At 43.5% G+C, this 27,610-nt stretch overlaps 1 protein-coding gene across 3 annotated transcripts; it reads left to right on the forward strand.

Moving 5' to 3' along the window:
• The first annotated feature begins 1,826 nt into the window (after positions 1–1,826).
• SLC36A4 (solute carrier family 36 member 4) lies at positions 1,827–27,328 on the forward strand. Of its 3 annotated transcripts, XM_055132538.1 has the most exons (11): positions 1,827–1,957; positions 7,844–7,967; positions 9,100–9,190; positions 10,569–10,657; positions 12,113–12,208; positions 13,791–13,875; positions 18,411–18,635; positions 21,435–21,533; positions 22,110–22,279; positions 23,888–24,057; positions 25,503–27,328. In XM_055132538.1, exons 1-11 carry the CDS (start codon positions 1,912–1,914, stop codon positions 25,808–25,810), a joined length of 1,503 nt encoding a protein of 500 aa, XP_054988513.1. In that variant the 5' UTR covers positions 1,827–1,911; the 3' UTR covers positions 25,811–27,328. The 3 variants fall into 3 exon arrangements, with proteins under 3 accessions (XP_054988513.1, XP_054988514.1, XP_054988515.1); XM_055132539.1 differs by lacking the exon at positions 7,844–7,967 and having other exon boundaries at positions 1,835–1,957; positions 25,503–27,327; XM_055132540.1 differs by lacking the exons at positions 1,827–1,957; positions 7,844–7,967; positions 10,569–10,657 and having other exon boundaries at positions 9,120–9,190; positions 25,503–27,327.
• Positions 27,329–27,610: the final 282 nt, after the last annotated feature.

Below are 27,610 nucleotides of genomic sequence, written 5' to 3' on the forward strand. Positions count from 1 at the left end.
ATTGGATGAAGAAATGTTTATACTATGCAAAATGAACTGTTCCTCGGTCAATTTTTCAGTTCTCTGACTTAAAACAATAGTGCATTTTTAAGTGATCAATCCCTGACCTAATGAATTGTAAAATAGATGCAGCCTATTGAGAAAATAGAGTGCAAGTGCTTAGCTGTTTCCAGGAGGGGAAAACAAAAAACTGACAATGAGCAATTAAGTGTTATGAAAAGTGATGAACAAAATATGAGTGGTAGCAAATCAATGGAGGAGGGCACTGAAAAATACTGGACGTGAGGCCACTGGAGCATAGGTGAATGGCTAGTGAGCTGTCTGGAAAGACAAAGGCTGCACGCCTTTTCCTAGAAACTTGGCCAAGCCTGGGTCCATGCTGGTTTTCCCTAAGGCATGCCAGGACCATTTTCTGCTGGGGGGCCATTAAAAAATTATTTTACTTTATTTTTTTAGTGAATCACCATGAGGTACAGTTATAGACTCGCACATTTTCATGCTTACTTTTCAATCATACAACGATCGATCGAGTACCCATCCCTCCACCAGTGTTCATTTACCACCACCAATATTTCCAATATCTCTCCCCCCATTCAGACCGCCGCCCCCCCCCCCCCACCGGCAGGCGCATTTCCTTTTACTCTCTCTCTCCTTTTGGGTGTTGTGGTTTGCAATACAGGTATTAAGTAATCATCATGTTCTGTCTATAGTCTATTTTCAGCACACATTTCCCACCCCCAGCAGGCCCTCCAAACATCCTTTACTTGGTGGTCCCTTCTCTATCTGAGCTGCTTTTCGCTGCTGGGGGCCACTTGGACACCTGTAACCTCATTGGCTCTATGATACAGGCAGATGGGCTGCAGCGGGCAGTGAGGCAGTTGATGAAAGAATATGCTTGTTGCCGTCAGGTACCAGGACCAGACCAGGATTTCAGAGACCCCAGGGACTTCGTGTGTGGGGCAGATCTGCTTCAAATCCTCTCCTAGGCGTCACTGAATTTCCTGTGAAGCTGAGAGCACGCTCCATTCACCACGGGATCTGTTTGTATGTATGTGTGTGATCAAGGCTGATGTGAAAGAAAACAAAATGTTTTGTAAACCTTATGTATCACTAATGAAATCTACACAGGATGCAGAGGAGGAAAGGGAACATTTCTAATACAGGCATTTTAAATCGAGAACAGCATCAGCACCTAGTTACCCCAGTGACCCCAGAGATTACCACCTTGCTCTTTCCCGAGAAAACCCCCTGAAATGAAGCGGACAAAAACCCTGACCCTCGAGGCCTAGGAAGCAAACAGTGCTCCTTCGTGGGATATGGGCGGAGACAGGGTGCAAGTACTCACTTTCTGTGAGCCCCGGCTTAATAAGAGGAGACCCAAGCCTCCTGTAGGGAGGGTAGGGAAATCCTTAAAGTGAGACTGCTGGGCTAAGCTTCCTGGTCTCTGAGCGCAGTGGGCAGACAGACCCGGCGTGGACAGACACAGTCCCTCCTTTTGCGTTCTCTCAAGGTCCTCCCCCCCCCCCATGCCCAGTCTGGCAGACCAAGGCGGTCGGGGGTCGCCCTAGGACACCGGGCCCCCGCGCAGCCGCCTGTCCCGCCCCATGCGCTGCCCGGTGCCCTGCTGGCAGCACCCTCCGCCCGGCTCCCTGCCCGGTGCCCAGCTCAATGCCCTGCCGGGCTCCGCTGGCATTATTTCCAGTCTGACACGCTGCCGGCGCCCCGCCCGGCGCCCCGCTGGCAGCGTTACTGGCCCCACGCCCCGCTGGCAGCGCCCCCAGCCCGTGCCCGGCCCACGCCCTGCCCGCCGCGCGCCGCACTGCGCATGCCCCTCCCTCCCTCCCGCGCGCGCGGCTCTCCCGGGCGGCCTGACGCGGGGCCTGCGCGGGGCGTCCTGGAGACACCGGCGCGATGGAAGCGGCGGCGCCGGCGGAGGCGGCGGGCCCGGAGGAGCTGGGTGGGTAGGGCCGGGGTGGGCGCGGGGCGGCGGGGGGGCGCGCCCGGCCGAGGGTGCCCGCAGGAGGGGCCCGCGGCCTAGCACCCGGGACGGAGACTAAGCGACTTCCCATTGCGGCCTCGTAGGGGCGCCGGCCGGGAAGGATAGACTGGGAGCTGGGCAGGGACGGGTGCGAGGGAGACGGATGCGGGACGGGATGCGGGGACACGGGGTGCAGTCAGGGAGGGTGTGTGTGTTTGTGCAGGGAGCGGGTGCGTGTACAGGGAGGGGGTGTGTGTACAAAGAGGAGGTGCGTGTACAGGGAGGGGTGTGTACAAGGAGGGGGTGCGTGTACATGGATGGGTCTCTGTATAGGGATGGATCTGTGTAGAGGTTTGGGTCTGTGTACAGGGAGGGGGTGTGTACAGGGAGGAGGTGTGTGTACAGGGAAGGTTGTGTGTACAGGGAGGGGTCTTTGCAGGGAGGGCGTTGGTGCACCGTGTGCCATACGTGTGCCAGGTGTGTGCAGGCATGTGACTAGCCTTGGGTGTGCTGCTGATGGGGCACCCCAGCCTGCAATGTGACTTGAGGGCCTGACAAATCTGTCCAGAACTGTTTTGTGGCTTTCCTGGCTCAGTCAGGGACTGTGGAAGTTATTTTAGGAACAAGATAAGGGTCTGGACAGTCATATCACTGTCTTGGGACTGTTTGAGTGTCTTTCTGATTTGCTGGTGACTCCCTGCGAGGCCCTTGTCAGGCTGGTGTTTTTGGATGATGTGTGGCATGCCCTCTGCACGGGTTTCTTCCGAATGAGCATGATGAATGTCTACTGGCCATTCCTACAGTTGGGCCAGCTGGAGGCGTGGTCCTACTTAATAGGTACAGAAATTTGAAGCTCACGAGTGGCAAGCCCCAGACTGGAAGCCGGGGGCATCTGGCTGCCGTGGGCACCTATCTCGCAGCCTGTGTCAGTGAAGACGTGTAGAAGTGAACTGTGAATTTGCTGCTATGATCCTTAGAACATATTCATCCTTAAGAATGGTCCAGTCCTTTCCTGGCTTTTCTCCTTCTGGAAATACTTCCTAAGGAAACTGCTCAAGTAGATGACAAACTATGAATATTTATACCAATATTCATGTATTGGATGTTCATGGCAGTGTTTATTATGGAGAAAAGCTGGTAACATCTGTCACTAGGAGAACAGGTCAGTTGCTGACATCACATGGTCCCCCATGCACCTCCAGGGTGTCCTGGAGGCCCTGACCACAAGCACTACTGGTGAGTCCCGTATCACAGGGTCCGAGCATCATGGCATCCTCAGGCCCTTCACTGAACCTCTGATGGTGGGCCAAGCATCTCCACAAGTGGCGCTTGGGCATCCAGAGCACCACTTGGGAGGCCCTGTTGCCCCCCAATAAAACCTGAAGGCATTTGTGCAGTTCCTGAAGAGCTGACAGGTGGGTGTGGACAGACAGAACCACCAGAATGGTTTCCAGAGAGACTGACTGGATGAGAGGCTGCCAGAGAGGAGGGGGTGGCCCGGGGTGAGCGCCTTGAAGGGTGTAAATGCATTGGCAGATGGGATGGCGGTTTTAGAACATGCCCACGGAGCCCATGCTGGCTTTCTCCAGGAGGAGGAGGAGCTTGGTTTCCAATGCTTTCGATCCCTGCTTCTAAGGAAGAGCTGACGGTGGAAGTGGAAGGGTCCTAAAGGGCGTGCCCTGCTCACTCTCCTGGAGTGCACCTGGGGGGAGGGGTGTGTGTGCACAGTATAAAAGGGCACAGCTTAGCAGGCGTGGGCTTGTGGCGAAGGTCTGAACTTGTCACACTCGGTAGGTGGAGCTGTGAGCTATCCAAGTGCAGATACCCAGAGTTTGCAGCCAGTGCCAGGTGTCTGGAGATAGAACCTTGGGTCACAACTGAGACTGTGGCACTGGAAGAGATTGTGGGGTAGGGAGGGGGAGATCAGGTCTGCGGCAGTGAGACACAGGAAAGGTCTGTCCAAATGGGAGTGAGCGAGTGAGAGCAAAATCGTGCAGGGTCGTGTATACATTCAGGCCGTGGACCTGCCATGGCTGAGTTCGCTCCTGGCTCCCAGGCTTCATTCTCTTAAGGCTGGCGATAGTGGGCACATGGATGCACCATGTTTTCTTTATTCACTTCTCTGTCTGGACATCTATGTCATCTGTCGGTTCCATGAGTGGTGTTACAGTGAGGACGAGCACTGATTTATGGGTGCAGTCCTGGCAATGCCCGGCCAACTGGTTTAGACACTTTAGGCTGGAGGCTGTCAGGGACACTCAGGTCAAGGACACTCAGGGCTTCCAGGGCTACCTCAGGGCTGCTCCTGCAAGACATGTACTCCTGAGCCTGGCCTGAGGTGATACTCTTGGCACGGGAGTGTCATGTAGGAGTTCTGGTTTTAAGTCTTTGAGAAACTTACATGCTGTCTTTACAGTGGCTGCCCTAAGCTGTACTCCAGTCAACTGTGTGTGTGTGTTCTGATTTCTCCGTATCTTACCAACAACTCCTGCTTCTGTCCTGCTTCACATGAGTATACTCATGCTACATTATGGCTGTTTTGCATTTACCTATGATTAATGACACTGAGCACCTTTCATAGTGTTAGCCAACACTTATGTCGAAGAAGTACCTATTCATGCCTCTAGTGATAATTTCACAAATTTATGGGCAGCTTATCTTTTACAAGGGTGAAGATTCTACACCCTTGTTTATTTATTCTAAAAATAAGGAGCAAATTCCAAAGGTTGAGTTGCTGCTGCAAGAGTAGGAGGAGGGAAGGCAGACCCCAGGCTCTGTCTGTACTGACAGCCGAGGAGGGAGGGCAGTTAATTCAATGGTTAGGTTTTATTCCCCCCTGTGAATTGCAGGAGTTCTTGATATATTTAGGGACTTAGCCCTATTCAGATATGTGGCTTGCAAAGAGTTTATTTCATATTGGAGGTTGCCTTTTCCTCTAGCTGATGGTTTTCTTTGCTTGGGAGAAACTTAGCTTCATATCACCTGGTCTACTTTCATTTCTGGTGCCTGGTCTTTTCATGCCAAACCCATAAAATCACTGCCAAAACTTGTGTCACAAAGCTTTCCTTATGTTTTCTTTTAGGAGTTTTAAAGTTTTAGGGATTATGTTCAAGTCTTTAATCTATTTTTTTTTTTTTTTTTTTTTTTTTTGCTTTTTGGGTCACACCCAGCGATGCTCAGGGGTTATTCCTGGCTTTGCACTCAGGAATTACTCCTGGCGGTGCTTGGGGGACCATATGGGATGCCGGGGATCGAACCCGGGTCGGCCACGTGCAAGGCAAATGCCCTACCCGCTGTGCTATCGCTCCGGCCCCCAAGTCTTTAATCTATTTTTAAGTGGCTCTTGTGAATGTGTGATAATGATCATAAAGCTTGTCCCCCTCCTCCCCTTTTGTTGGAAAGACATTCTTTTACTTCTTGCACTTTCTTGGCACCCTTGGAGAAGATCAGTCGCCCATAAATTTGTGGACTTATCCGTGGACTCTCCTGTTCCATTGATTTTTATGTGTTTTTATGCCAGTGTCACAGTATTTAATTACAAAAGACTCCAAACAGCCAGAACAATTTTGAATAACAACAACAAAAAACTAATCGCACTTTCTGATTTCAAAATATATTGCAAAAATACTAAAATGCTAAGGCATCTTCCAATGTCGTAAAGCATGACTTTAAGCAAAAACTAGTGCAATTAAGCACAGAATTTAATCAGAGCCATCTTCACCCTAATCTTTCCACCCCACCCCACAGACCTGTCCCTTCAACAAGGGACACACAGGAGCCCCTCACAAAAATAGTCTTTTACTGGAGCCCAAGGGCACTGAAGACTTCAGATTATCTGCAATTATAAAAAATAAATGTTGGGTTGCTGCTGCAAGAGCAAGAGGAGGGAGGGAGGGTGGACCCCAGGTTGTAGAGACATGACATGCAACTACTTTTACATAGTTCATAAAAAGTGACAAAAAATATGTTAAGAAAAGGTCAGTGGGGGGGGGGGCTGGAGCAATAGAACAGCAGGTAGGGCGTTTGCCTTGCACACGGCCGACCCGGGTTTGATTCCCAGCATCCCATATGGTCCCCTGAGCACTGCCAGGAGTCATTCCTGAGTGCAGAGCCAGGAGTAACCCCTGTGCATTGCCGGGTGTGACCCAAAAGCAAAAAAAAAAAAAAAAAAGAAAAGGTCAATGTGGCAAAATGTTAAACATTTGTGAACCTGACTTGCATATAGCTGACCCTGGTTCCCCCAAGCACACCATGAATGACCCCTGAGCATAGAGTCAGGAGTAATCCTTTCCACCAGTAGGTACTGACCAACAAACCAACAAATAAGGAGTTAGGCAGGCCTGGGATATACCTGGCTCAGTGGCAGGGCACAAGCTTTGTGTGTGTCAGGTCCTGGCTTCCATCACAGGCCCTGTGAAAAAGAAAAAAGAGGAAATGGGGGATATTCATTCTGTAGAGTTCAAATGGCCTTAATTTTTCCCTTTGAATCCATGGGCCACACCCAGCAGCGTGGAAGGCTCCAGGATGACTCTCAGTACTTGAGGACTCACTGTGGTGCCAGAACTCACCCTGCCAGGCACAAGCCAGGCTCCGCCTCTACCACGTAACCCCTACCCAGATCTTAGAACTTTCTTCAAGTTTTAGAGATATGGTTGCCTCTAAAAATGCAGTAAGACTTAAAGCTAACAAGTGATGAAAACACTTAATTTCTTCACATTTCTCATCCATTATGCTATGATCATCTGCTCTAAATCATGTGGCTTTTTACTTTTAAAATTTAAAGTGCTGTGGGGGGCTGGAGGGATAGCACAGCGGGTAGGGCGTTTGCCTTGCACGCGGCCGACCCGGGTTCAAATCCCAGCATCCCATATGGTCCCCTGAGCACCGCCAGGGGTAATTCCTGAGTGCAGAGCCAGGAGTAACCCCTGTGCATCGCCAGGTGTGACCCAAAAAAAAGCAAAAAAAAAAATTTAAAGTGCTGTGATTTACAAAGCTACTCATAGTTGGGTTTTAGATATGTGATTATTATTACTATTTTTAAATTGAATCACCATGAGATACACAGTTACAAAGCTGTTCTGGTTGGGTTTCAGTCATACAATGTTCCAACACCCATCCCTTCACCAGTGCACATTTCCCACCACCACCCTTCCAGCTTGCCTCTATGGCAGGAACTCTCTCTCTCTCTCTCTCTCTCTCTCTCTCTCTCTCTCTCTCTCTCTGTCTCTCTGTCTCTGTCTCTGTTTCTCTCCTTTTGGGCATTATGGTTTGCAATACAGATACTGAGAGGTTATCAGTTATCATGTTTGTTCCTTTACCTATTCAGCTTGCAGTTCTTATCCAGAATGGTCATTTCCAACTATCTTTGCCATAGTGGTCCCTTCTCTATCCCAACTGCCTTCTCCCCCAGCGCTTGAGGCAGGTTTTCAACTGTGAATCAGACAAGTGATGCTTAACATCAGTCCACTACTGTTAGACAAAGAAGTTTTGTACTGAATACTTAGGCTTTTGCTTTGCACAATTTAGTCCAAATAAAATATATAGCAAATAAGCCTTGTTTGTCTGTTTCTTTCTTTTTCTTATTTTTACTGGGCCACACACAGTAATGCTCAGGGCTTACTCCTGGCCCTGCACTAGAGATAACTCCTCTAGTGCCAGGGGTTGAACCTGGATTGGCCGCATGCAAAGCAAGCACCATATCCACTGTACTCTCTGGCCCCTCATATTTCTTTATAAATGTACTAAATCTTGGGGATATTAATAATATACTTTTGGGGGGTGCAAGAAGTAAAGGAGATCTGTTGCATTCCCTGTTATTTTGAATCATTTATCACCTTTAAAGCAGATTGTATTTCTTTGTTAAAGACATGGATGTGATGAGGCCCTTAATCAGCGAGCAGCACTTTGACGGTACATCTGATGAGGAGCAAGAGCAGGAGCTCCTCCCGGTCCAGAAGCACTACCAGCTCCCCAACCAGGCGGGCATTTCGTAAGTGCCCCTGTGCTCACGCTGTCTCTTTTGGAAGCATCTTCTACTCGCAGCTCGTCCTCGGAGTGCCATGGTCCATCTGGGAAAGCAGAAACCTGCCTGCACGGGCACGCAGGACCAAGGAGGAAGGATGCTAAGAGAGCCGGCAGGCAGGGGCTGTGAAACACTGGGCTCTAAGAACTTGGATCTTGTCATTAGTGAACTGGAGGAAGTTCCCTCTCTAATTACAGTAATGAATAAACAAAGTGATGTTAAGTTTAAATGCTCAGAAAAGAATAAGTAAATACATCTATAGATTGGAGGTTTTGTTACAGATTGAAGATCTGGGCTGTTCTTAAGTTTAACATTCTTTTTTGCTCAGGAGACCTGTTCCCGCCTTCTGGAGAGTTTTGTTTTAGGTGAAGTCCCTCAGGCCATATATTAGGATGCCTAAAAATCACTCACATTCATCTGGTGATTCATAGTTCTAAGGTTGCCCATTTTTCCTTAAGTCGATACTCAAAAATCCAATGTGCTTAGAACCGCGATTACATAGGGAGTGCTGATAACTCTTCTTGCTTACCAACTTAGCCACGTGTGATCTTCAACATTGTTTTCAAAACCACAGTCAAGTAGCTTGTGAGGAAATTACCTCTTCTCATTTTTTTCAAAATTTTTTTGGCCACACCTGCTGGTGCTCAGGGACTGTGCTTATTTCCAAGCTCAGGGACTCCTCCTGGTGGTGTTGAGGGGTAGTGCAGTGTGTTCTCCAGCCGCTGAGCCAGCATCTAGGCCACCTTTTATTATAGTAATAGGAAAATACTTTCAGTTAAGTAGCACTGTAGCACTGTCATCCCATTGTTCATCGATTTGCTCGAGTGGCCACCAGTAACGTCTCCATTGTGAGACTTGTTGTAAAAGTAACAATTCAGTTATTTCATTTAATCTACACAATAATCCTCTATATTTCACTTTTAAGTGGCAAATAAAGGACATTAGACACAATATGGCTTTGAACAGTTCAACTTCTGGTTGAACGGAAATGTTCTTTGACTTCTTGCTTAATTTTCTGTTCTCATCTAATAACAAAAGATGAGGTGAATTTAACAGATTGTACTCTAAATTGTTGAAATCTTGAATTTTTATTTTTCAGATTTGTACAAACTCTTATGCATCTTCTCAAAGGAAACATTGGGACTGGCTTGTTAGGACTTCCATTGGCCATAAAAAATGCAGGAATAGTGGTAAGACTCCTTGCAATCTCTATTTAAGATAAAGTTATCATCTTAACTTGTAGCAGGAATCACCGCATGAAAACATCTGCCCATATTAAATATGACATGGTCAAGTAACATATCACTTAGCTGTTGTACTGATCAAATTACATAGGAGCCGGAGCAATACTACAGAGTGTATGGCATCTGCCCTACACGAGCTCACCTGGGTCTGATCTCTCGTACTCCTTATGGTCCCCCAAGCTTGCCAGGAGGGATCCCTGACTGCAGAGCCAGGAGTAAGCCCTAAGCACTGCTGAGTGTGGCCCAAAATCAAAACAGAAAAAAAAGTGGTGGCATAAAGTAATGAAATTGTATTTAGCCACTTTTAATTGTCCAGTTTTATGAAAAAGTTTTATCGATTTCCACTGTATATGACTTTTTCCAGCCTAATTTAGAAATATTTAACATTTAAAAAAATTTTTTGCTTTTTGGGTCACGCCCGGTGATGCTAAGGGGTTACTCCTGGCTCTGCACTCAGGAATTACTCCTGGCAATTCTCAGGGAACCATATGGGATGCTGGGAATCGAACCCGGGTTGGCCGTGGGCAAAGCAAATGCCCTATCTGCTGTGCTATCACTCCATCCCCAGGATTTCTTTCTTTTTTAAAAAAATTTTTTGTTATATCTTTATCCTTGGGTAGGGCGTTTGCCTTGCATGTGGCTGACCCAGGTTAGATTCCTCCGCCCCTCTTGGAGAGGCCGGCAAGCTACTGAGGGTATCTGACCTGCAAGGCAGAGCCTGGCAAGCTACCTGTGGTGTATTCGATACGCCAAAAACAGTAACAAGTCTCACAATGGAGACATTACTGGTGCCCGCTTGAACAAATCGATGAGCAATGGGATGACAGTGACAGTGACAGTAACATTTCTGACTATAATATTTTGTGTCTCAATATCTACATTTCACTTTAAAAATTTTATATGCAATTTTTTTCCACACAGTTGTTTTCTGTGCATAATTCCTTACTCTAGCTGCTACAAGTACTCAGCAAGCAATTCACAGCCATGTTCTGCCCAGTGGGTAGGGTAGGGTGCGTTTTAGCATTCAGATTATGAGTCAGACTTGCTGGTGAATTATAATGGGGAGAGACCACCGTCAGACATTTCTGTTATATTCCTTCCTACTGATATGTATTCCTATATGCATGGGTCTGGTGCTGAGTCAATAAGATACAGTTACCACAGACAGTGAAACTGAAATTCTTTGTATAAAGTTTATTGCTTTTCTTATGCGGATGACTAATACGTTTTCCAACAACTATTTCTTCGGTTGAACAGTTTATCACCTTATTGTCTATAAGGCTACTCTGTAACATAAGTAACCCTTGTACATTTCCTCCTGCAGCTGGGACCCATCAGTCTTGTATTTATAGGGATTATATCTGTTCACTGTATGCACATTTTGGTACGTTGCAGTCACTTTCTATGTCAGAGGTAAATATGGATTCATTAAGTCTATTTTTTATAACTATGCATTTACTTAAAGCATCGGATAATTGTATACTTCTATATGTTACAATTGAAGTTTTATATACTCTGTTACAAAGGCAAGTCTAAAATAGTAATTATGAAAAATCATAGCATTCCATTTTATTTGAATCTGGACTGAATATGTTTGGTTCTCTTAAAATATAACTTTTAGCAAAACAGGAATGTCCATCTTATTCAGTGTAAATGAGAAACTCAGGACGAAGAGGGAACAGAGGAAGCAGTAAGACTTTTTCTTGGGGGACCACACCTGACAGTGCTCAGGGATAATGGTGGGCTCAGGGGACCGTGTGGGGTGCTGGGGACTATTACTCCATACTATCACTTCCGACCCAGCTGTAAAATTTTTAACTATAACTTTTACTCTTTAGTTTGTTAGTAATTCAGTTTTGAATATAAAGGCTTTGGTGTTTTTTGCTGGTATAAAGTTGGTAATAGTCAATAAAATAATTTTTTATTTTTCTATCCTAAAACTGCTTCTACTGAACAATGGCCAATTAAAATACCTATTCTAGTAAACTAATATCTTAAAAAGACTTCCTTGGAGCAGTCTTTTTAAATGTTCTCAGAACTCAAGGCAAGTCCTTTCTGATCTTTAAATAACAATAAATCTACTTGAGAAAAAGGTGGGGTAGAAAACAGAGGGAAACAGTGCCTTCCTAATGGGGTTTTTATGAGGGCTGAATGTGAAATTATCATTCAGTCTTGTACAGATGTACTAAAGAATGGTGTTCTACGAATGGAACAGTATAGGGGCCAGAGCGATAACAGAGCTGGTAGGGACTTGTCTTGCACTCAGCCAACTGGGTTCAATCCCTGGCATCCCATGTGGTTCCCTGAGCCTGCCAGAGTGTAGACCCAGGAATAACCCTGAAGCACAGCTGTGTGTGGCCCCAAAACAAACAAAGAATGGAATAAGAGAGATGGTATAGATATGACTCATTGTGGTTGATATTTTATTGGTTTTTGTTTTCAGGCCACACCTGGTTGTGCAGGGCTTACTCCTGGCTTTGTGCCCCAGGATCACTCCTAGTGGGAAAGGAGAACCATATGGGGTGCTGGGGATTGAACCCGGATTGGCTGCATACAAGGCAAGTATGCAGCCAACCCTACCCACTGAACTATCCTTCTAGCCCCTGGAAGGATATTTTAGGTAATGCAATATACAAACCATTTAAGCACAGTAGGTTAAAAAATAAAATATTGTTTTGAGGATGGAGATAAAATGCTGAATTTCATGAGACACACCTTAGGAGTTAGCAGATCTTGAAAATTTGAAAACTCATGGCTAGTGCTTGGGAATTCATTAATAATCGTTTATTTGATGTTCTTTTTGAGAAATGGGTTTGTGGATCAGCTTCAAGTTCTTGTTTTCCTATGTCTGGTTCTTATTACTCGCAGGTTTAAAAAGCCCACATTAGGCTACAGTGACACCGTGAGCTATGCAATGGAAGCAAGTCCTTGGAGCTGCCTTCAGAAGCAAGCAGCCTGGGGAAGGTGAGGGCCCTCTGTTACTGGCATGTGGTCATCGGAACAACACCTGTGTCTCTGTAGATCTCACTCCTGCCCGGAGATGCTCAGTGGGGCAGTGTGACCAGGGCGGTGCTCAGGGGGAACAGCCTGTCCTTAGGTATTTTACCAAGAGGACACATAAGTAGCTTATGCTAAAACAGGTCAATAAACAGTCTTCAGAGTTAGACAGACTTGGATTCAACTTAACTCTGAATCTCCACTTATGAAACAAATTTATAATAAATTAAAAATAAAAATTTTCAATTTTATAATCTAGCTCAAGTTATTTTTCATCTTTAGGTATATGCACATAGACATCTGAGGGATAGATTTGAACAAAGTCCTATTTTCTTACCATTTAGTTTAAATGGAAATTTATCTTTGGTGGAAGTGACAAATCAAAGTCAGCTATGTGCAGGACCAGGAATAAGACCAATCAAAAGCTGCTGCTGACAGTACAGTGATGTGGTGGGTTGCACAAGAAGCAGTCTCAGTATTCCGTGGTGCAGTGTGGCCTTTCTGGGATCGCCACTTTTGCTGATGAGCTGCTTCTGAAGTTCCTTTATGTTAAACAGAAGAAGGAAGGATGAGCCAAATGCTCCCAGGGTCCTGCCTCCAGGCACTCTGTTCAACCCAGCAGAGATAAGTGGCTGGCATGGTCCTGGGTAGGATACTCAAGTCAAAGGAAGATGAAGAGATCTTGAGGGAATATCTGAATGAAATTCATCAGAGAGAAGCATCACAAACTCATTCCAGAAAGCCAAGATTACTTATAGATGAGGCCCCGAAGCACCAGTGAGAGCAGTAGAGTTACGGCCAGAGGAAAGAAGGCCAAATAGGGTGGGTGCAGAGACTGGACTTGGTGGCCAGACGAAGATGGTCTGGAAGCCTGACACAGATGACTAGACAGGACAGAGACCTATCACTGCATGTGGCTAGAGGCCACTGGCTGTTCCTTGAGCAAGATGGAGGAAGCACTATATGTTCATCCCTAGGCAGATCTATTACTTCATTATCCGCCAGAGCCAAATAATGGGAAGTGACTCTCAGGTGGAATCCCTTCTCCACTCTTATGCACTGCTGGTGTAGGTACAACTTTCTAGAAATTATGATTTAAAAATGAGATAAAAGACAAGCTACTGGAGAGGTCTCTAATGGTGAATTAGGACTGTGCCCTCATCCACGGCATGTTCATTCTTTTTCAAAAGGCATGAAGCTGGGTGTCAGGGGCAGATAGTGGGCTGATGTGAAGGAAAGCCTTGACAAGTAGGAGACAGGGGCTGCATCTTAAAGAGGAAACGTCATGTAGTAATTTCATAAGCAGATACCTAATTATGGGGAAATTTTGGCCTTTTAACCTAATGGAACATCCTTTTACTCAATCAACCCTAATGACATACTGATCTCAAGTGTATGATTTTTGCATTAAATATTTTAAGTGCGTTCGGTATTTAACAAAGTAAAAAAGAATATGTGCTATTATAAAATGTTTATAAATATTTAAAAAGACAATAATACATTGATATTTCAGCAGTTCCTAGTGATATTAATGGCTATCTCTTTTCAGGAGTGTGGTTGACTTTTTTCTCGTGATAACACAGCTGGGATTCTGTAGTGTTTATATTGTCTTCTTAGCTGAAAATGTGAAACAAGTGAGTACTGCTGCTGTCCAGTCAGTGAAACCATTCCCATCACGGCATGGCACTGTATTCCCTCTGAGCAGGCTAAGGCTGATACAAAATGTGTTTCCATAAATGATGTCCCTCTGTAGATTACCCTTTAGTCTTATTTTCTGCTAGCTGTGCTTCTGTTATTGTTGATTTTACTGTTCTTGTTGTATTAATAATGCTTATTCTTTCAGATCAGAGAGGATATGATTACTGATTCTTAGCTACATGAAATTTAGATCTCAAAAGCAGATATGCAGAGGTTTGAAAGTATATCCTTTACAGTGATGTTCTAAAATGAGATATGTAAAGCTTTAGCCAGTTTGCCTACAAAGTGAAGTAAAGGACCAGGTATGTAGCTCAAGTGGTAGAGCACATGCCTTGCACATGTGGGGCCCTGGGTTCCATTGTACCATGTGGTTCCTTTGTGTCCAGCTCTGCTGAATCTAAATTGCCCTGGTTGCTTCTGAGCACAGTGAGGATGTCCTCTTGTTTCCAAGAAAAAATGAAGTAAAAACATGGGATTGCTAGAAAGATAGCAGAGCAGGTAGGGCATCTGCCTTGCTTGCTGCCAGACACAGGTTTGATCCCTAGCACTATATATGAGCACCATCAGGAGTGACCCCTGAAAGCAGAGCTGGGAGTCAGTCCTGAGTATTGCTGGGTATGGCCCTCAAAACAAAAAATGGGGATTTACTGGAAAAAAAGGTACCCAAAACAAAAAATACGCATCAGTAGTTATTGTATTGTGTTCAGAAATGTAGAGGTTTCTCAGCTTCCTTCCATATTGTGACAGTTTGCTCTAAAAGAAAGTAGTGTGCAGTCCTGGCTGACGCTGACTGTTGAATTGGACAAACATGCAAAGCACTAAAATTAAAAGTTCCCTGTCAAAATCACGCCTGAGTACTCTCCTTTACATCTGGTATTTTGCCGTTATTATTCAGATATTACCCTCTGCCTTTTCTCAGTAATTAATTTAATCAAAAATATTTATTACCCATGTGTCTATGGTAAATAATTGTCATTACAGATAGCAATAATAATAATAATCTGTAGCATTTGTATTTTAATGCAGAATTATTTGTTTTCTTAAAGAACTTACATGAATATATAAACATATACTTTACTGGTATTTCTATGCTTCATTTTATGTTTAGACTAAAAGTTAGTAATCTTTTTTTCTGTAAAGGGCCAGACCGTATTTTTAGCTTTGCAAACCTTCTGGTTTCTATCTCAGCTCTGCTACGAACAGCAATATGAAAACCTAGAGTGTGTCTGTATTCTATTAATATTTTATTTGTGAACACAGAGGGAAGGCCAGGTTTGGTGTGGGCTGGGGTCTGATACTCTGATCAGTGTATGCCTGTATGCTGTATTTGAACCACTAGTTTAGACTGTGATGTTGGAAAGACTCATTTAGTCTTTATATTCCAAATAATATTTATATTCCAAATCCTCCTATAGGTATGAGTTCCTTGAAGTTAGGGATGGTAACTGTTTTTCTGCTAAGAGCCATCTGGCTATTTATAACATCCTTTGTGGACCAAATAGTAGAGGTAGACAGTCTGCAGTGGCCAGTGGGAAGCAAGAGCCAGGCCCCTTATTCCGTCCCTGCCCTTGTAAAGGATCACAGACAGTCAAGTTGGACTTAAGAAAGGAAGCCTTGGTCTGTGAAAAAGTTGAAGACTTTGTTTGAATTCCATATTCTGTGAAACACTCCTCACTGTCCCTTCCACACGGTCTTTACCTCTTATAGAGCTTGTTGATTCATCTCCTGGCTTTTGCAGCATTTTTAAGCATTGCCTTAATAACAGTACAGCAGTTGATTTCACACCTGTGCTCAGGAACTTCAAAGGGAAAAGGTAGAAAAAGTGTTTCTGGGACATAAGGCAGTAGAACAATTGAAGCCCTCTTGAAGCATAAGAAGCAATGAGAAAAGACAAGTTATCACCACTGCACTGCAGACAGGTGGTCCCTTGAGGCAGTGTGTGTGAGATTCCCGCTGTCCCGAGGGCGTGCCTTCATGGCTGGTAGACACACGGGTGAGGTGACTTTATCAGTTCTCTTTGCTCTGGGCAGCAGTGGCAGACTGGACCTTCTTGGGAAACTGAGGGTGGTGCCCCACCAAAGGACGAAGAGTCTCACTGTCATATAGATGGGGGCCATGTGAACCTCTGGTGAGGCAAGGACCCCAGAACTCCCACTGATTCTATCCCTGGCAGATTCTCTCTGTTCGTTCTTGGATCGAACAAAGGTTTCCGATCAAACAATGAAGAGTGGGGAAGAGCAGAAGCAATGTCACGCTCTACCCAAGGTTATGAACTTTAGTGTCAGGGGATCTGAAGTGCAGTCCCTGCTCCTCTCTCCTCATCCCCATACTTACCCATAAATGGGAGCGGTTTCTCGTCGAGCTGTCCATGGTTCAGCTGACACATGCTTGTGAGCACTTTAGTAAGAAAGTGAAACAGTATACAAACGGAGGCTCTTATAGCTCTTCTCCATTTGAGCTTTGCTGGAAAAATTAATCTGCTTTTGGAATTTTAACCATTACACTGCTGAATCACTGAGAAATTAGCAGATTTCAGTGAGTTTATGCTCTAAATGAAAACATCTGAATTTAGTAATTTTTTATTTGTGTTTTGCATTTGGTAAACATGTGAGATCATAGGAATCAGGTAAGATAGGGTTGTGTAGGGTGGCCAGTCTCTGTTTAGAGGGCACCCAAGGACTTAAATGTTTACCTCAATCTCCCTCTAGGTATGTCTACACATTTTATTTTCTGATAGTGAACTTTTATAATAACTTTTCTGCTAAGGAATTATAAATTATTATGAGCTTTGTGATAACATTATTTACAATTTCTAAGAACCCACTGAATAAAAATCCTAGAAATACCGCTTGCTGGCTTGATAGATTTCTATACTCTCTCTTTCTCTCTCTCTCTCTCTCATACCCTTAGTTTCCTCAAATAGAAACTGAAATCAATATTATTATCCACTTCAGAGGGCTTTTTAAATGGGGGGGGGTGATTTTTGTGTTTATAGGATAAAATGATGTCTTATGTATATGATGGTACCAGGTACAGAGAAAGTACTCAGAAACGCTATTACTGTAGAGTTTGGCTCTTAAGAATTTGTGGATGTAAGATCAGAGAGAGTACAGTGTATGTGTGGGGGTACTTGCCTTACATACAGTCTAATCAGGTTCAATTCCCAGCACCACATGTGGTGACTTGATATCAGGAGTGATCCCTGAACCCAGTGCCAGGAGTAAGCCCTGAGCACAATGGGAAATGGCCCAAAAACCAAAAAGGAAAAAAAAGAATTTATAGATGTAGAGACTTGATATTTTCATTGTGCTCAGGGCTGGTTCCTGTTGGGGGCAAAAAAAAAATAAGATTTTCACTGATAATTACAGCATGAGCTGCCTCTGCTGTGAAGTTTTAAAACTTTTGAAACTCCTCTATAATTTCATTTAGATTTTATAACTTATGGGGAGAGAGAGAGAGAGAGAGAGAGAGAGAGAGAGAGAGAGAGAGAGAGAGAGAGAGAAGGAGGGAGGGGGAGGAGAGGTATCTGCCATATGCCATAGAGGAGGCTGAAGTATGTGCAGGAGGTGACAGGAGGGAAACTGGGGACATTGGTGTCGGGATATGTACACTGGTGAAGGTACAGGTGTCAGAACATTGTATGACTGAAACCCAGTTATGAACAACTTTGTAACTGTATGTCACAGTGACTCGATTTTTTTAAAAATGGAAAAAACACTTCTAAGTGGGTCACAGACAAATTTTAATATATCTCATTTGAAAACTAAATACTGGGTAACATAAGTGGCTGAATAAATTTTAATTTTCTATACCCAGGGATGCTCAGGAAACCCTGGGGTGCCAGGGATCAGTAAGGGCTGGCTGTATGCAAGGCACCAGCTCTAACTCCTGTACTAGCTCTCTGATATAACTTCAGTTGTTAGCATATATCCATGTGTAAATTTAAGGTATTCTTAATTAATATGGATAGTGATCACAGTTCTTTTATTTTAAAATGACTTTAATGTTTGGCTGTAATTTCTGGGTCTTATTTCGGCTCTTAAGTGTTGCTGAGAGGCAGTGGAGTTTATTTCTTGCCCTATAAGCAGTCAGCTGGCGTGAGACCAGCCAGTGGCATCTAGACCAACTTTAGCTCTGATGGTCTCAGAGAGATCTGGAGCCTCTGGCCTGCCGGGAACATGAGCAGGACAGTCACAGGCTGCAAAATGAATGAGGATACCCACCCGCATACCTTTGTAGTAAACTTTCCTGTGTGAAAAAATGATTTTTCCAAAGATTATCCTGGTTTATTTATTCTTGATGTAGGTATGATTATATAGATGTATTTCTAGGAAGATAAAATGCCTGGAAACAGTGTAAATGTTTTACTGTAGAGGAATCTAGCAGAGAGTGTCTTTCAATCATTTATGTCTTTTATGATGGGAGCTGATGGGAGTCTCCCCCTTGTCCACCTCCTGGTATTTCAATATAGGTTCATGAAGGGTTCCTGGAGAGAACAGTGTTTGTTCTGAATGGCACCAATTCGTCGATACCATGTGAGAGAAATATTGACCTCAGGACATACATGCTTTGCTTTCTTCCATTTATAATTCTCTTGGTCTTCATCCGTGAACTGAAGAATTTATTTGTGCTCTCGTTTCTTGCCAATTTGTCCATGGCTGTCAGTCTTGTGATCATTTATCAATATGTTATCAGGGTAAGTAAGACATGTTTTAACTGAATGTCATGCTTTAACTTTTTTGTTTACTTTAAAGATAAAATAATGATATATAAAGATTCAACCTATACTTCATATGTGACAACCTAGAGATAATCAGTAAATTTTGGTTTTCTTTTGGGAGATTCTGCTTAGTTGGAAAAAAGACAAAAGAAATTGAAGGCACAGGTTTAGAGATCAGATCTGGTCTAAATGTCATTAAATATGCTCTATCTTTTTGACACTGCTTCAGAATATTGTAATAAACAGTTATAGTCAGATTAGAATCATGCTTCCATATTCTGCCTAACACAGAACAGCGGACTCAGTATTATATTTCAGTCACTGTCCAGATGGGAGTAGAGGATAGTTTTATAGTTTTCTTTCATTTCTGGAACTTTGTCTTATGTACAAACACATTCCTGTGCTTCTTTGCCTTAAGTATGCAAGAACTTTAACATTTTGTTGTTACAGCCTGAGTATTTTGTTTTTGTTCTGGGGCTACACCTGGTGTGTTCAGGGACTACTTCTGCTCTATGCTCAGAAATCACTAATAGAGGTGCTCAGGTGACCATATGGTTTGCCAGCGTTCGAACCTGGATCTGCTGTGTGCAATGCAAGCACCCTACCCACTGTACTATCACTCTGGGCCAGCCTGAGGATTTTTAACCCAGCTCCCCAACTTCCTTAAAAGAATCTGTTGATGGGATCTGCAAGTCCCTAACATTATTTGCAGATGATAGAGATCTGCAACTCCTTAACATTAGTTGCTGGATTCAGTGCATCTAAATTGTGTGTACATGTGCATTGTGTGCAAATATGCACTGTGACCAGTGTTACTAGCATTGAGTGTTTCTGTGCGCTTTCTCTGAGCAGCTGTACACAGATTTCAGTTCTCAGAGGAGCCACTGATGTCCCTAAACACCAAGAATACCTGTTCTGTTCTTTCCAATCAGATCTGTCTTATATTGTTGCAAATGAACTGTTTTAAAATCTGCAGCAGTAGGAAAGACTGGAAAGACAGGCCAAAAGGCTGAGCACATGCTTTTCTCAGCCCTCAGTTTTTTTTTTTTTTGCTTTTTGGGTCACACCCGGCAATGCTCAGGGGTTACTCCTGGCTTACGCACTCAAGAATTACTCCTGGTGGTGCTCAGGGGACCACATGGGACGCTGGGAATCGAACCCGGGTTGGCCGAGTGCAAGGCAAACGCCCTACCCGCTGTGCTATCACTCCAGCCCCTCTCAGCCCTCAGTTTGATTCCTGTCACCATCTGGTCTGCTGAGACGTCCAGGAGTAGCTCCTAAGCACCACTGGGTGTGAAAGTTCCCAGTAGCAATTCATACAGACTCTTATTGGTGGTGGCAGTGGTGGCGGTGGTGGTGGTGGGGCTCTAATTTTCCCTTCTCTGATTTTTAAAACTAGACTGTCTCTTACAGAATGAAGAGTGGGAGGGACTGGTATGAAAATTTCATAAGATTTCCATGACTCTTTAGCTGAACTTGTCAAAGTTAGTGGCGGCAAAAAGGAGGTTCTCTAGGAAGATGGAACACTGTGAGCCTTGTTTAAGAGTTCACGGTTATGAACTGATCCACATATTTTCAAGCTCTTTCACTTTTTCAGTCATGTTTCACCACTCTCTCACCCAGTTCTACATATGCTGCCTATGTTCTAACTCTGTGCCCAAATCGGCCATATGCTTTCTCACTTTGCCCATGTAGTTTTCCTTTTTTCTGACCTTGAATTCCATTTCCCATCAGGCAAGGCAGAGAACACAGAGTGGCTGGGAGAGGAGGGACCAGACTTGGGGTAGCTGGAAGAAGTTTCGCCAGGGTGAAACCAAGGACTTGAACAAGTGTAGTTGGTGAATTTCCAGAGAATGCAGTGGAACAAGGCTATGGGACAGGATAATGGCTGCCACCAGGTCCATCTGAAAATAGAAACTGGAAACCAGAGGAGGCCTGTGCTAAGGAGCACAGCAGAAAGCCAAAGTTAGGAGAATTGAAAGATTGATGAAGGTTGAGTGGAGAGCGAGTCTCATTGTTAGCAGTGGTTGATGACTAACTCAGGCTCTCAGCTCAGACCTTAACTCTGTGTCTCAATTTCCTGCTGCGGTAGGATCCTGTGATTTGTGCGTGAAAACAGGTAATCTGGTGCAGTTAGCTTAAGTGCAAGTGAGCCAGAGGGAAACAACTGCTGTAGGCAGTGAATCCCAATGTCTTGATGTCTTGGCTACATTCAGTGTAAGATATAATATTTGTTGAAATAATTATTGTTCAGTTTATTTGGGGGGAGCGTGGTTGGAGCCACACCAGGCTGTGCTCAGGGCTTACTCCTGGCTTTGTGCTTTGGCATCACTCCTAATAGTAGCATTGTAGCACTGTCGTCCCATTGTTCATCAGTTTGCTCAGGCGGGCACCAGTAACATCTCCATTCTGAGACTTGTTACTGTTTTTGGCATATCGAATACACCACGGGTAGCTTGCCAGGCTCTGCCATGCGGGCAGGATACTCGGTAGCTTGCCGAGCTCTCCTGATAGTACTTGAGGAACCATAAATGGTGCTGAGAATTGAACCTGGATTTGGCCTTGTGAAGGCAAGTGCCTTACCTACTGTATTGTCTCTCTAGCCATAGAATCATTGTTCTCTTTAGAACAATAATAAGTTTTGTTTTTTATAAATTACTCAATTTTATAACACATTATTCACTATTGTGAAGCTCAGACATGTTACATATTTTTCACTTTAATTTTTAATTCTATACAATAGACTATAACCTGTCTTCTTTATTCTTTTTCCAGAACATGCCAGATCCTCACAACCTTCCAATAGTGGCAGGCTGGAAGAAATACCCACTCTTTTTTGGAACTGCTGTATTTGCTTTTGAGGGCATAGGAGTGGTAAGGATTTGATCTTTAATTAGGATATTTAAAGGTACTTGATTAACACAGAGATTTGTATACTTGAGCTACATTAGAAATGCTAGGTTTGGGGCAGATATATACAAGTTTCTCTTTCTCTCTGCAACTTTTTTGGTGGGGGGGCACACCTACAGTGCTCAGGAGTTACTTTGGCTCTGCAGTCAGGAATCAGTCCTGGTGGTGCTCAGGGGACCATATGGGACACTGGGGATCAAACCCCAGTCAGCCGAGTACAATGCAAGTGTCCTACAAGTACTATCATGCCAGGGCCTTTCTGTAATTTTTTATAAATCTAAAATTACTCCAAACTAAAAAATTTATTGTACAAAACTGGTAAAAAGGTTTAACTGCTAAGAAATAATTTCAAATTTTCCTCTATTTCTCTCTCTCTCTCTCTCTCTCTCTCTCTCTCTCTCTCTCTCTCTTTGGTTTCTGTGGTATCTTGCATGTAGAAAATAATTCAACAATAAGGGTACACTTAAAGGGAAAAGATAAATTTGTATTGGAAGATAGGATACTGAGTATTTGGAGTTACTTATATTATTCTCTTTGTAGGTCCTTCCACTAGAAAATCAAATGAAAGACTCCAAACGCTTCCCCCAGGCACTGAATATCGGCATGGGGATTGTTACGGCTTTGTATATTACATTAGCTACCTTAGGGTATATGTGTTTCCGTGATGAAATCAAAGGTAGCATAACTTTAAATCTTCCCCAGGACATATGGTAAGTAGATATGAGTTTGTTAATCCTTGTTTGTGTTCTAAATATATCTGGTGGTCTGTGTGATGCTAGAATATTTGCTGTATAGATTAACGATTTACATTTTTGTGAATTCTTGATACCATCAGAATTCTTGCCTTCTCTTATTTACAAAAAGAACATCTGTATAAAAAAAGATACTGAAGGAGAAGGTCCTGATCATGGTAGGAGGTGTCCTAGTTCCAAGGCTGCTGTCCCCGAGAGGACAGCGGGGTGAGGGACAGCGGCCTCCATGGCTGCGGGAAAACTCCGGGCTTGGCAGGTCTCTGGAGGGCGCCTCCGCCCAGCACTAGCTCCGCCCATTCTCCCCTTCCCCGTCCCCCCTCCCACCTCTTACTGTTTACTGCTGTGATTCTCCGTGGAGAACTGAGCTAGCTGCTCATCTTGATTTAAAGTGAACATATGTGGTGCACGTAGAGATAGGCAGCTATAAACTGCAGCGCCAACGACACTGAGAGCATGAGAGCGAAAGGAGAAAGGAGAGTGAAGGTGTGCCTACCAAGTAGGCCGGGCCTGGGCACACTGGTGGAGGGAGCCCGACACTGCCAGGGGACTGGTGTCGGAACACTGTGCTCCTGGAATTCAACTATGAATAATTATGTTAATTATGGTGCCTTAATATTTAATTTAAAAAAACGTTTTGGTTTTTGGGCCCCACCCGGCAGGACTCAGGGCTCACTCCTTGCTTCGCGCTCAGGAATCACTCCTGGAAGGGCCTGGGGGATTCTGTGGGGTGCCCAGGATCACAGGGATGTGTGGGTAGCCATCTGGAAGGCAAGCATCCTACCTGCTGTGCTGTCTATTCTGCCCTAAAAAATTTCTTTTAAAATAAAACTCTTGTAACAGAAAATAGATTGATATTTTCTAGGGATATAAAGAGAGCTTAATGAAAGGTCACAAACATGGGGACTGGAGCGATAGCACAGCGGGGAGGGCGTTTGCCTTGCATGTGGCCGACCTGGGTTCTATTCCCAGGATCCCATATGGTTCCCTGAGCACTGCCAGGGGTAATTCCTGAATGCAGAGCCAGGAGTAACCCCTGTGCATCGCTGGGTATGACCTAAAAAGCCAAAATAAAACCAAAAAAATAAATAAATAAAAGGTCACAAACATTCCGCTGTAAGATGAGTGAGTTTGAAGACCTAATATGTAATCTGGATGATATTCAGTTACACTGTATGTTGCTGATCTTGTTTTGGGGTCTTTGGGGGCCACACCTGGCATTACCCAGGGACTACTCTGGTTCTGTGCTCACTCCTGGTGGTGCTTAGGGGACCAAACGTGGTGTTGGAGATTCAGCTGGGGCCAGCCACATGCAAGGCAAGCACCTTAACCCTCCACCCCAGTATATCATATAGTTGAAACTTGCAAAGCAAGAGTAGAACAATTTTTTCTCATCCACACCCCCACAAAGCAAGTAAGCAGGACTAGATGTATTCATTAGTAGGTTGGAGGAATCCTTTCATGGTCTAACAGGAATCAAATCACACTGGACACATTAAATACATTGTGATTTGTCACTTGTATTAAAGTAAGATGAAAAACCTGACTAAATTTTGAATTTTTTAACAGGTTATATCAATCAGTGAAAATTCTATATTCCTTTGGCATTTTTGTGACATATTCAATCCAGTTTTATGTTCCAGCAGAAATTATTATACCTGTAGTAACAGCGAAATGTCATGCTAAATGGAAACAAATTTGTGAATTTACTATAAGGTCCCTCTTGGTTAGTATTACTTGTAAGTATCAATTCATATTTATATAATAATTTTTGTTAAATTTATTATAATGATTCTGATTTTAATATTAATTTTTTAAAATTCACCTAGCCAGTGCTTTCTGGTTTAAAATTGTTATTCTATTAAAAGAAAAACTCAAAGCCAATCCTATCATACTTATATGAACTAATAAAATTATTTTGAAAAAAAGTACCTGTGGTGTTTAAACATAAACGTGTTTAAATCACTGTGTGAGGGGTCCCTTTATATTATTAAGACATATTTGTAATTTTCCCTTTGGGTCATTGTACACTTTTGACCAACCGTGCCAAATGGCTCAGAGTTAGGGCATGAGGGTGCCACCAGGCCCGGGGTTCAAGGGCAGTGCGCAGGGGCATCTGGGCCACTCAGGCTGGTGATCGGGGTCTCCAGGGATACACACACACATCCACACACACACACATCCACACACCCCTGGTGGTGCCAGGGTCCAAATGCATGCTCCTCTGTATGCATCTCTGACCGGTGAGCAAACTCCTTTGGCCTCTGCTGACATTTTGCTTTGTTTCTACTTATCAATTAAAAAAAAATTTGAACTAATATTTACACATTAGGAGTTTAACTGTCTGAGACTTATTAGGGGCAGGGGTTTCTTTTGGTTTACAGCTTTCAGTGGCTTATTCCACTTATTATTTGGAGCATGTATGTAATCTTGTGTTAAGGTTTCTCCTGATGATGCCTCCAAAGATCATGTGGACATGGAGACTTTGGAGCAATGGAAGGTGTATAGTTCAGTGTCATGATCAGGGCTGACTCATGTCCCTGACCCTCACACTTTGGGGGGACCCTCATAATTTCAGGCCACAGTGGCACTCTTTCCTCAACCATACAAAGAAGACAAGTCTTTCTTATGTATTTCCCTATTAAGCTTGACCATGCAAAGTAGCTTGAACTTGTCATTACCATCAAATTGTCATTTTCATTATACCAGAACTAGATGGACGATTCCAACGCTGAATGAGTGTGAGGCTGTCTGACACAGGGACACGAATACTGCAGCTCTTGGAAATTAGCATCTTTGGAAATTCTGTGGGAGGCAGTGGGAACCATCTGACCGACTCAAGGTTGAGAAGCAGAGTTAGTATAAAGGAAGCTCTAGACCACATTAAGCAGCTCAGGATAGATCTTGAGCCCAGATTTAAAGAACTATGCCTATGACATTTTGTTTGAAGGTGAGGCAAAGCAAGGGAAAGTAGATAAAACGTATTTCTCAAAGGCACCTTTTTAAATGAACTGTATCAACGTATAAGGGAAATTGCATTAAGGAGCCAAGTCACTAGGCCACTCTGATTACTAGTGGAATGCTCAGTAGGAGAGCACTGCTCTGTGTGACTTGTCCTGGAAGATCACCACTGAGCAGCCATGCGTGCCATGTCTTATGAGAAACATGCATTTTGCTTTCCCAGGTGCGGGGGCTGTTCTGATCCCACGTCTGGACATCGTCATCTCCTTTGTTGGAGCCGTGAGCAGCAGCACCTTGGCCCTCATCCTGCCCCCTTTGGTGGAGATTCTGACCTTCTCCAAGGAACACTACAACATATGGATGGTTCTGAAAAATATTTCCATAGCCTTCACTGGAGTTGTTGGTTTCTTGCTAGGTACATATGTAACTGTTGAAGAAATTATTTATCCTACTCCCAAAGTCACAACTGGCATGCTACAAACCCCCCCTCTAAATTTAAGTTCAACATGCCTTACATCTGGTTTGAAATAGCAGAAGCAGAATTCTGAGTACTCTACTTTTTCTCATTCCTGAAAATGATAAAATTAAGTAGTAGGATACAATGCCAAACTACTTAAAAGTAGAACCAAGCACTGATTTTTGGTTGTTTTGTTTGCTTTTGGCATATTTATATTTGGAGAGTTTAATGTAAGTCTTTACCAGCAGTGTTTGATAAATTGTGACAAGTCCCTGGTTTTAATTATCAGCAATAATTTTTTAAAAACTTGATTTCAAAACACTAAAATGTGGACAATTAGAGAATAAACAGTTTTATATTATTCTTTTCCTCAATAAGCACTATTTGCACCAAGGCCTCTTGCTTTTACCCCAAGATGTCCTTTCACCACCCAGTTGGGGATGGTTTACAAAAGGAACAGAAACCCTCGGACCTTCCCAACATCCACGTCCAAGTATGCTTTATGCACAAATGTGAAACTCTTAATTAGGCTTTTAATAGATAACCAAATACCTATAAGTCCCTGGAAATACAGAAAACTCCTATCAACCATAATGTAAGCATACAGAAATTCCTATAACCAGAAATATTTATACAATATTTTATAATAGCAATTGATCTTTAAAATGAAAACCACAAGACACTGTGAAAGACTCGAAATTAGTGTTTTGATAAAATCTGAAGACTTAAAAGTTTATCCACTACAAGTCCCACTATTTTTCACTTGAGGAAACTAAACCAAGAAATGTTTTGTGACCCCACAAGAGAAATAGAGCTTCTGACTCCTAGTCCAGAATTCTTCCATGTTTCACTTTACATTAAAAAAAAAAGAATAAATGTGTTTAGTTTAATTTTAACACTGGGTCTGTTTGATTATTATTCTGGTATTTTAAGATGGGCCATCTCTGAATAGTCTGTGTGATATGACTGGACCCTAGGGACCTCGGAAATGCCTGTACTGCAGCCGTGCATGCCTCAGCTAGAGGACAAAGTGAGTTTCTGCACATAGGAAAACATACTGGTTGGCTGCTGGGGCTGAGGTGATTAGCCACACTGGGTGCTGGGTTCTGGGGCAGAGGTGCTCAGTCACACTGGGTGCTGACGGCTGAGGTGCTCAACCACACTCTGGATAAGTCCCTATTGTCTTACCCCTTCCCCAAGCCATCACTTTCTTAATGGCAAGTTATAGGGCAGAATGGAGTCTTTGCACCTGTGGCTTTTCTTCTTCCAGCTCTTTCTGAACAAAGACCTCCACAGGAATCCCCTCAGGGAAACTGGTAGTAACTGTTCAATACTGGGACATGCAAGGCTTTCCCGGAGACATACCTTCTGCTACTCCATTCTAAGATGGCAGGGAAGATGGAAATTATCAAGTTTATTGTGAGTCCTGACTTAAATCATATTTTAAGGCACAGTGATTTTTAGGATCAGACTTGTGGTAATCTTGTAGTACTATATCATCAAGGTCACTGTGGTGTGTTATATATTTTACATGTAAATGTTATTTCCAGTACTTTTTGCTTATATCATTAATGAGATTTCAAGTACAATCCTAAAGATCTATCAGAAGTTTCATTTAGTAACAAATGAATAGTCTCCAAAAATTTTAAAAACATGTACATTAGGTACAGTCAATAATTGGGATTCTTTGATGTGAAACCTGTTGAGTTATATTGAGAGAAAGTGGAAGAAATTTCTAGAAATATTAACTGCCACTGAAAGACAATCTAGAATCAAGGAATAAGTTAGGTATCTGAAGAACACTTATGACAGTACAACATGAATTAAAAACCATTATTTGGGACTGGAGTGGTAGTACTGTGTGGAGGGCATTT

The sequence above is a fragment of the Sorex araneus genome, chromosome 3 (genome assembly GCF_027595985.1).
Source record: "Sorex araneus isolate mSorAra2 chromosome 3, mSorAra2.pri, whole genome shotgun sequence".
NCBI lineage: Eukaryota > Metazoa > Chordata > Mammalia > Eulipotyphla > Soricidae > Sorex > Sorex araneus.

What these genes read in the sequence shown, in the direction of transcription:
- SLC36A4 (XM_055132538.1), top strand. Translation starts at nt 1,912, where the DNA reads ATGGAAGCGGCGGCGCCGGCGGAGGCGGCGGGCCCGGAGGAGCTGG. An exon ending in TAAAAAATGCAGGAATAGTG is followed by an intron (nt 9,191 to 10,568) that starts GTAAGACTCCTT and finishes TTCCTCCTGCAG; the next exon opens with CTGGGACCCATCAGTCTTGT. An exon ending in AATCTTCCCCAGGACATATG is followed by an intron (nt 22,280 to 23,887) that starts GTAAGTAGATAT and finishes ATTTTTTAACAG; the next exon opens with GTTATATCAATCAGTGAAAA.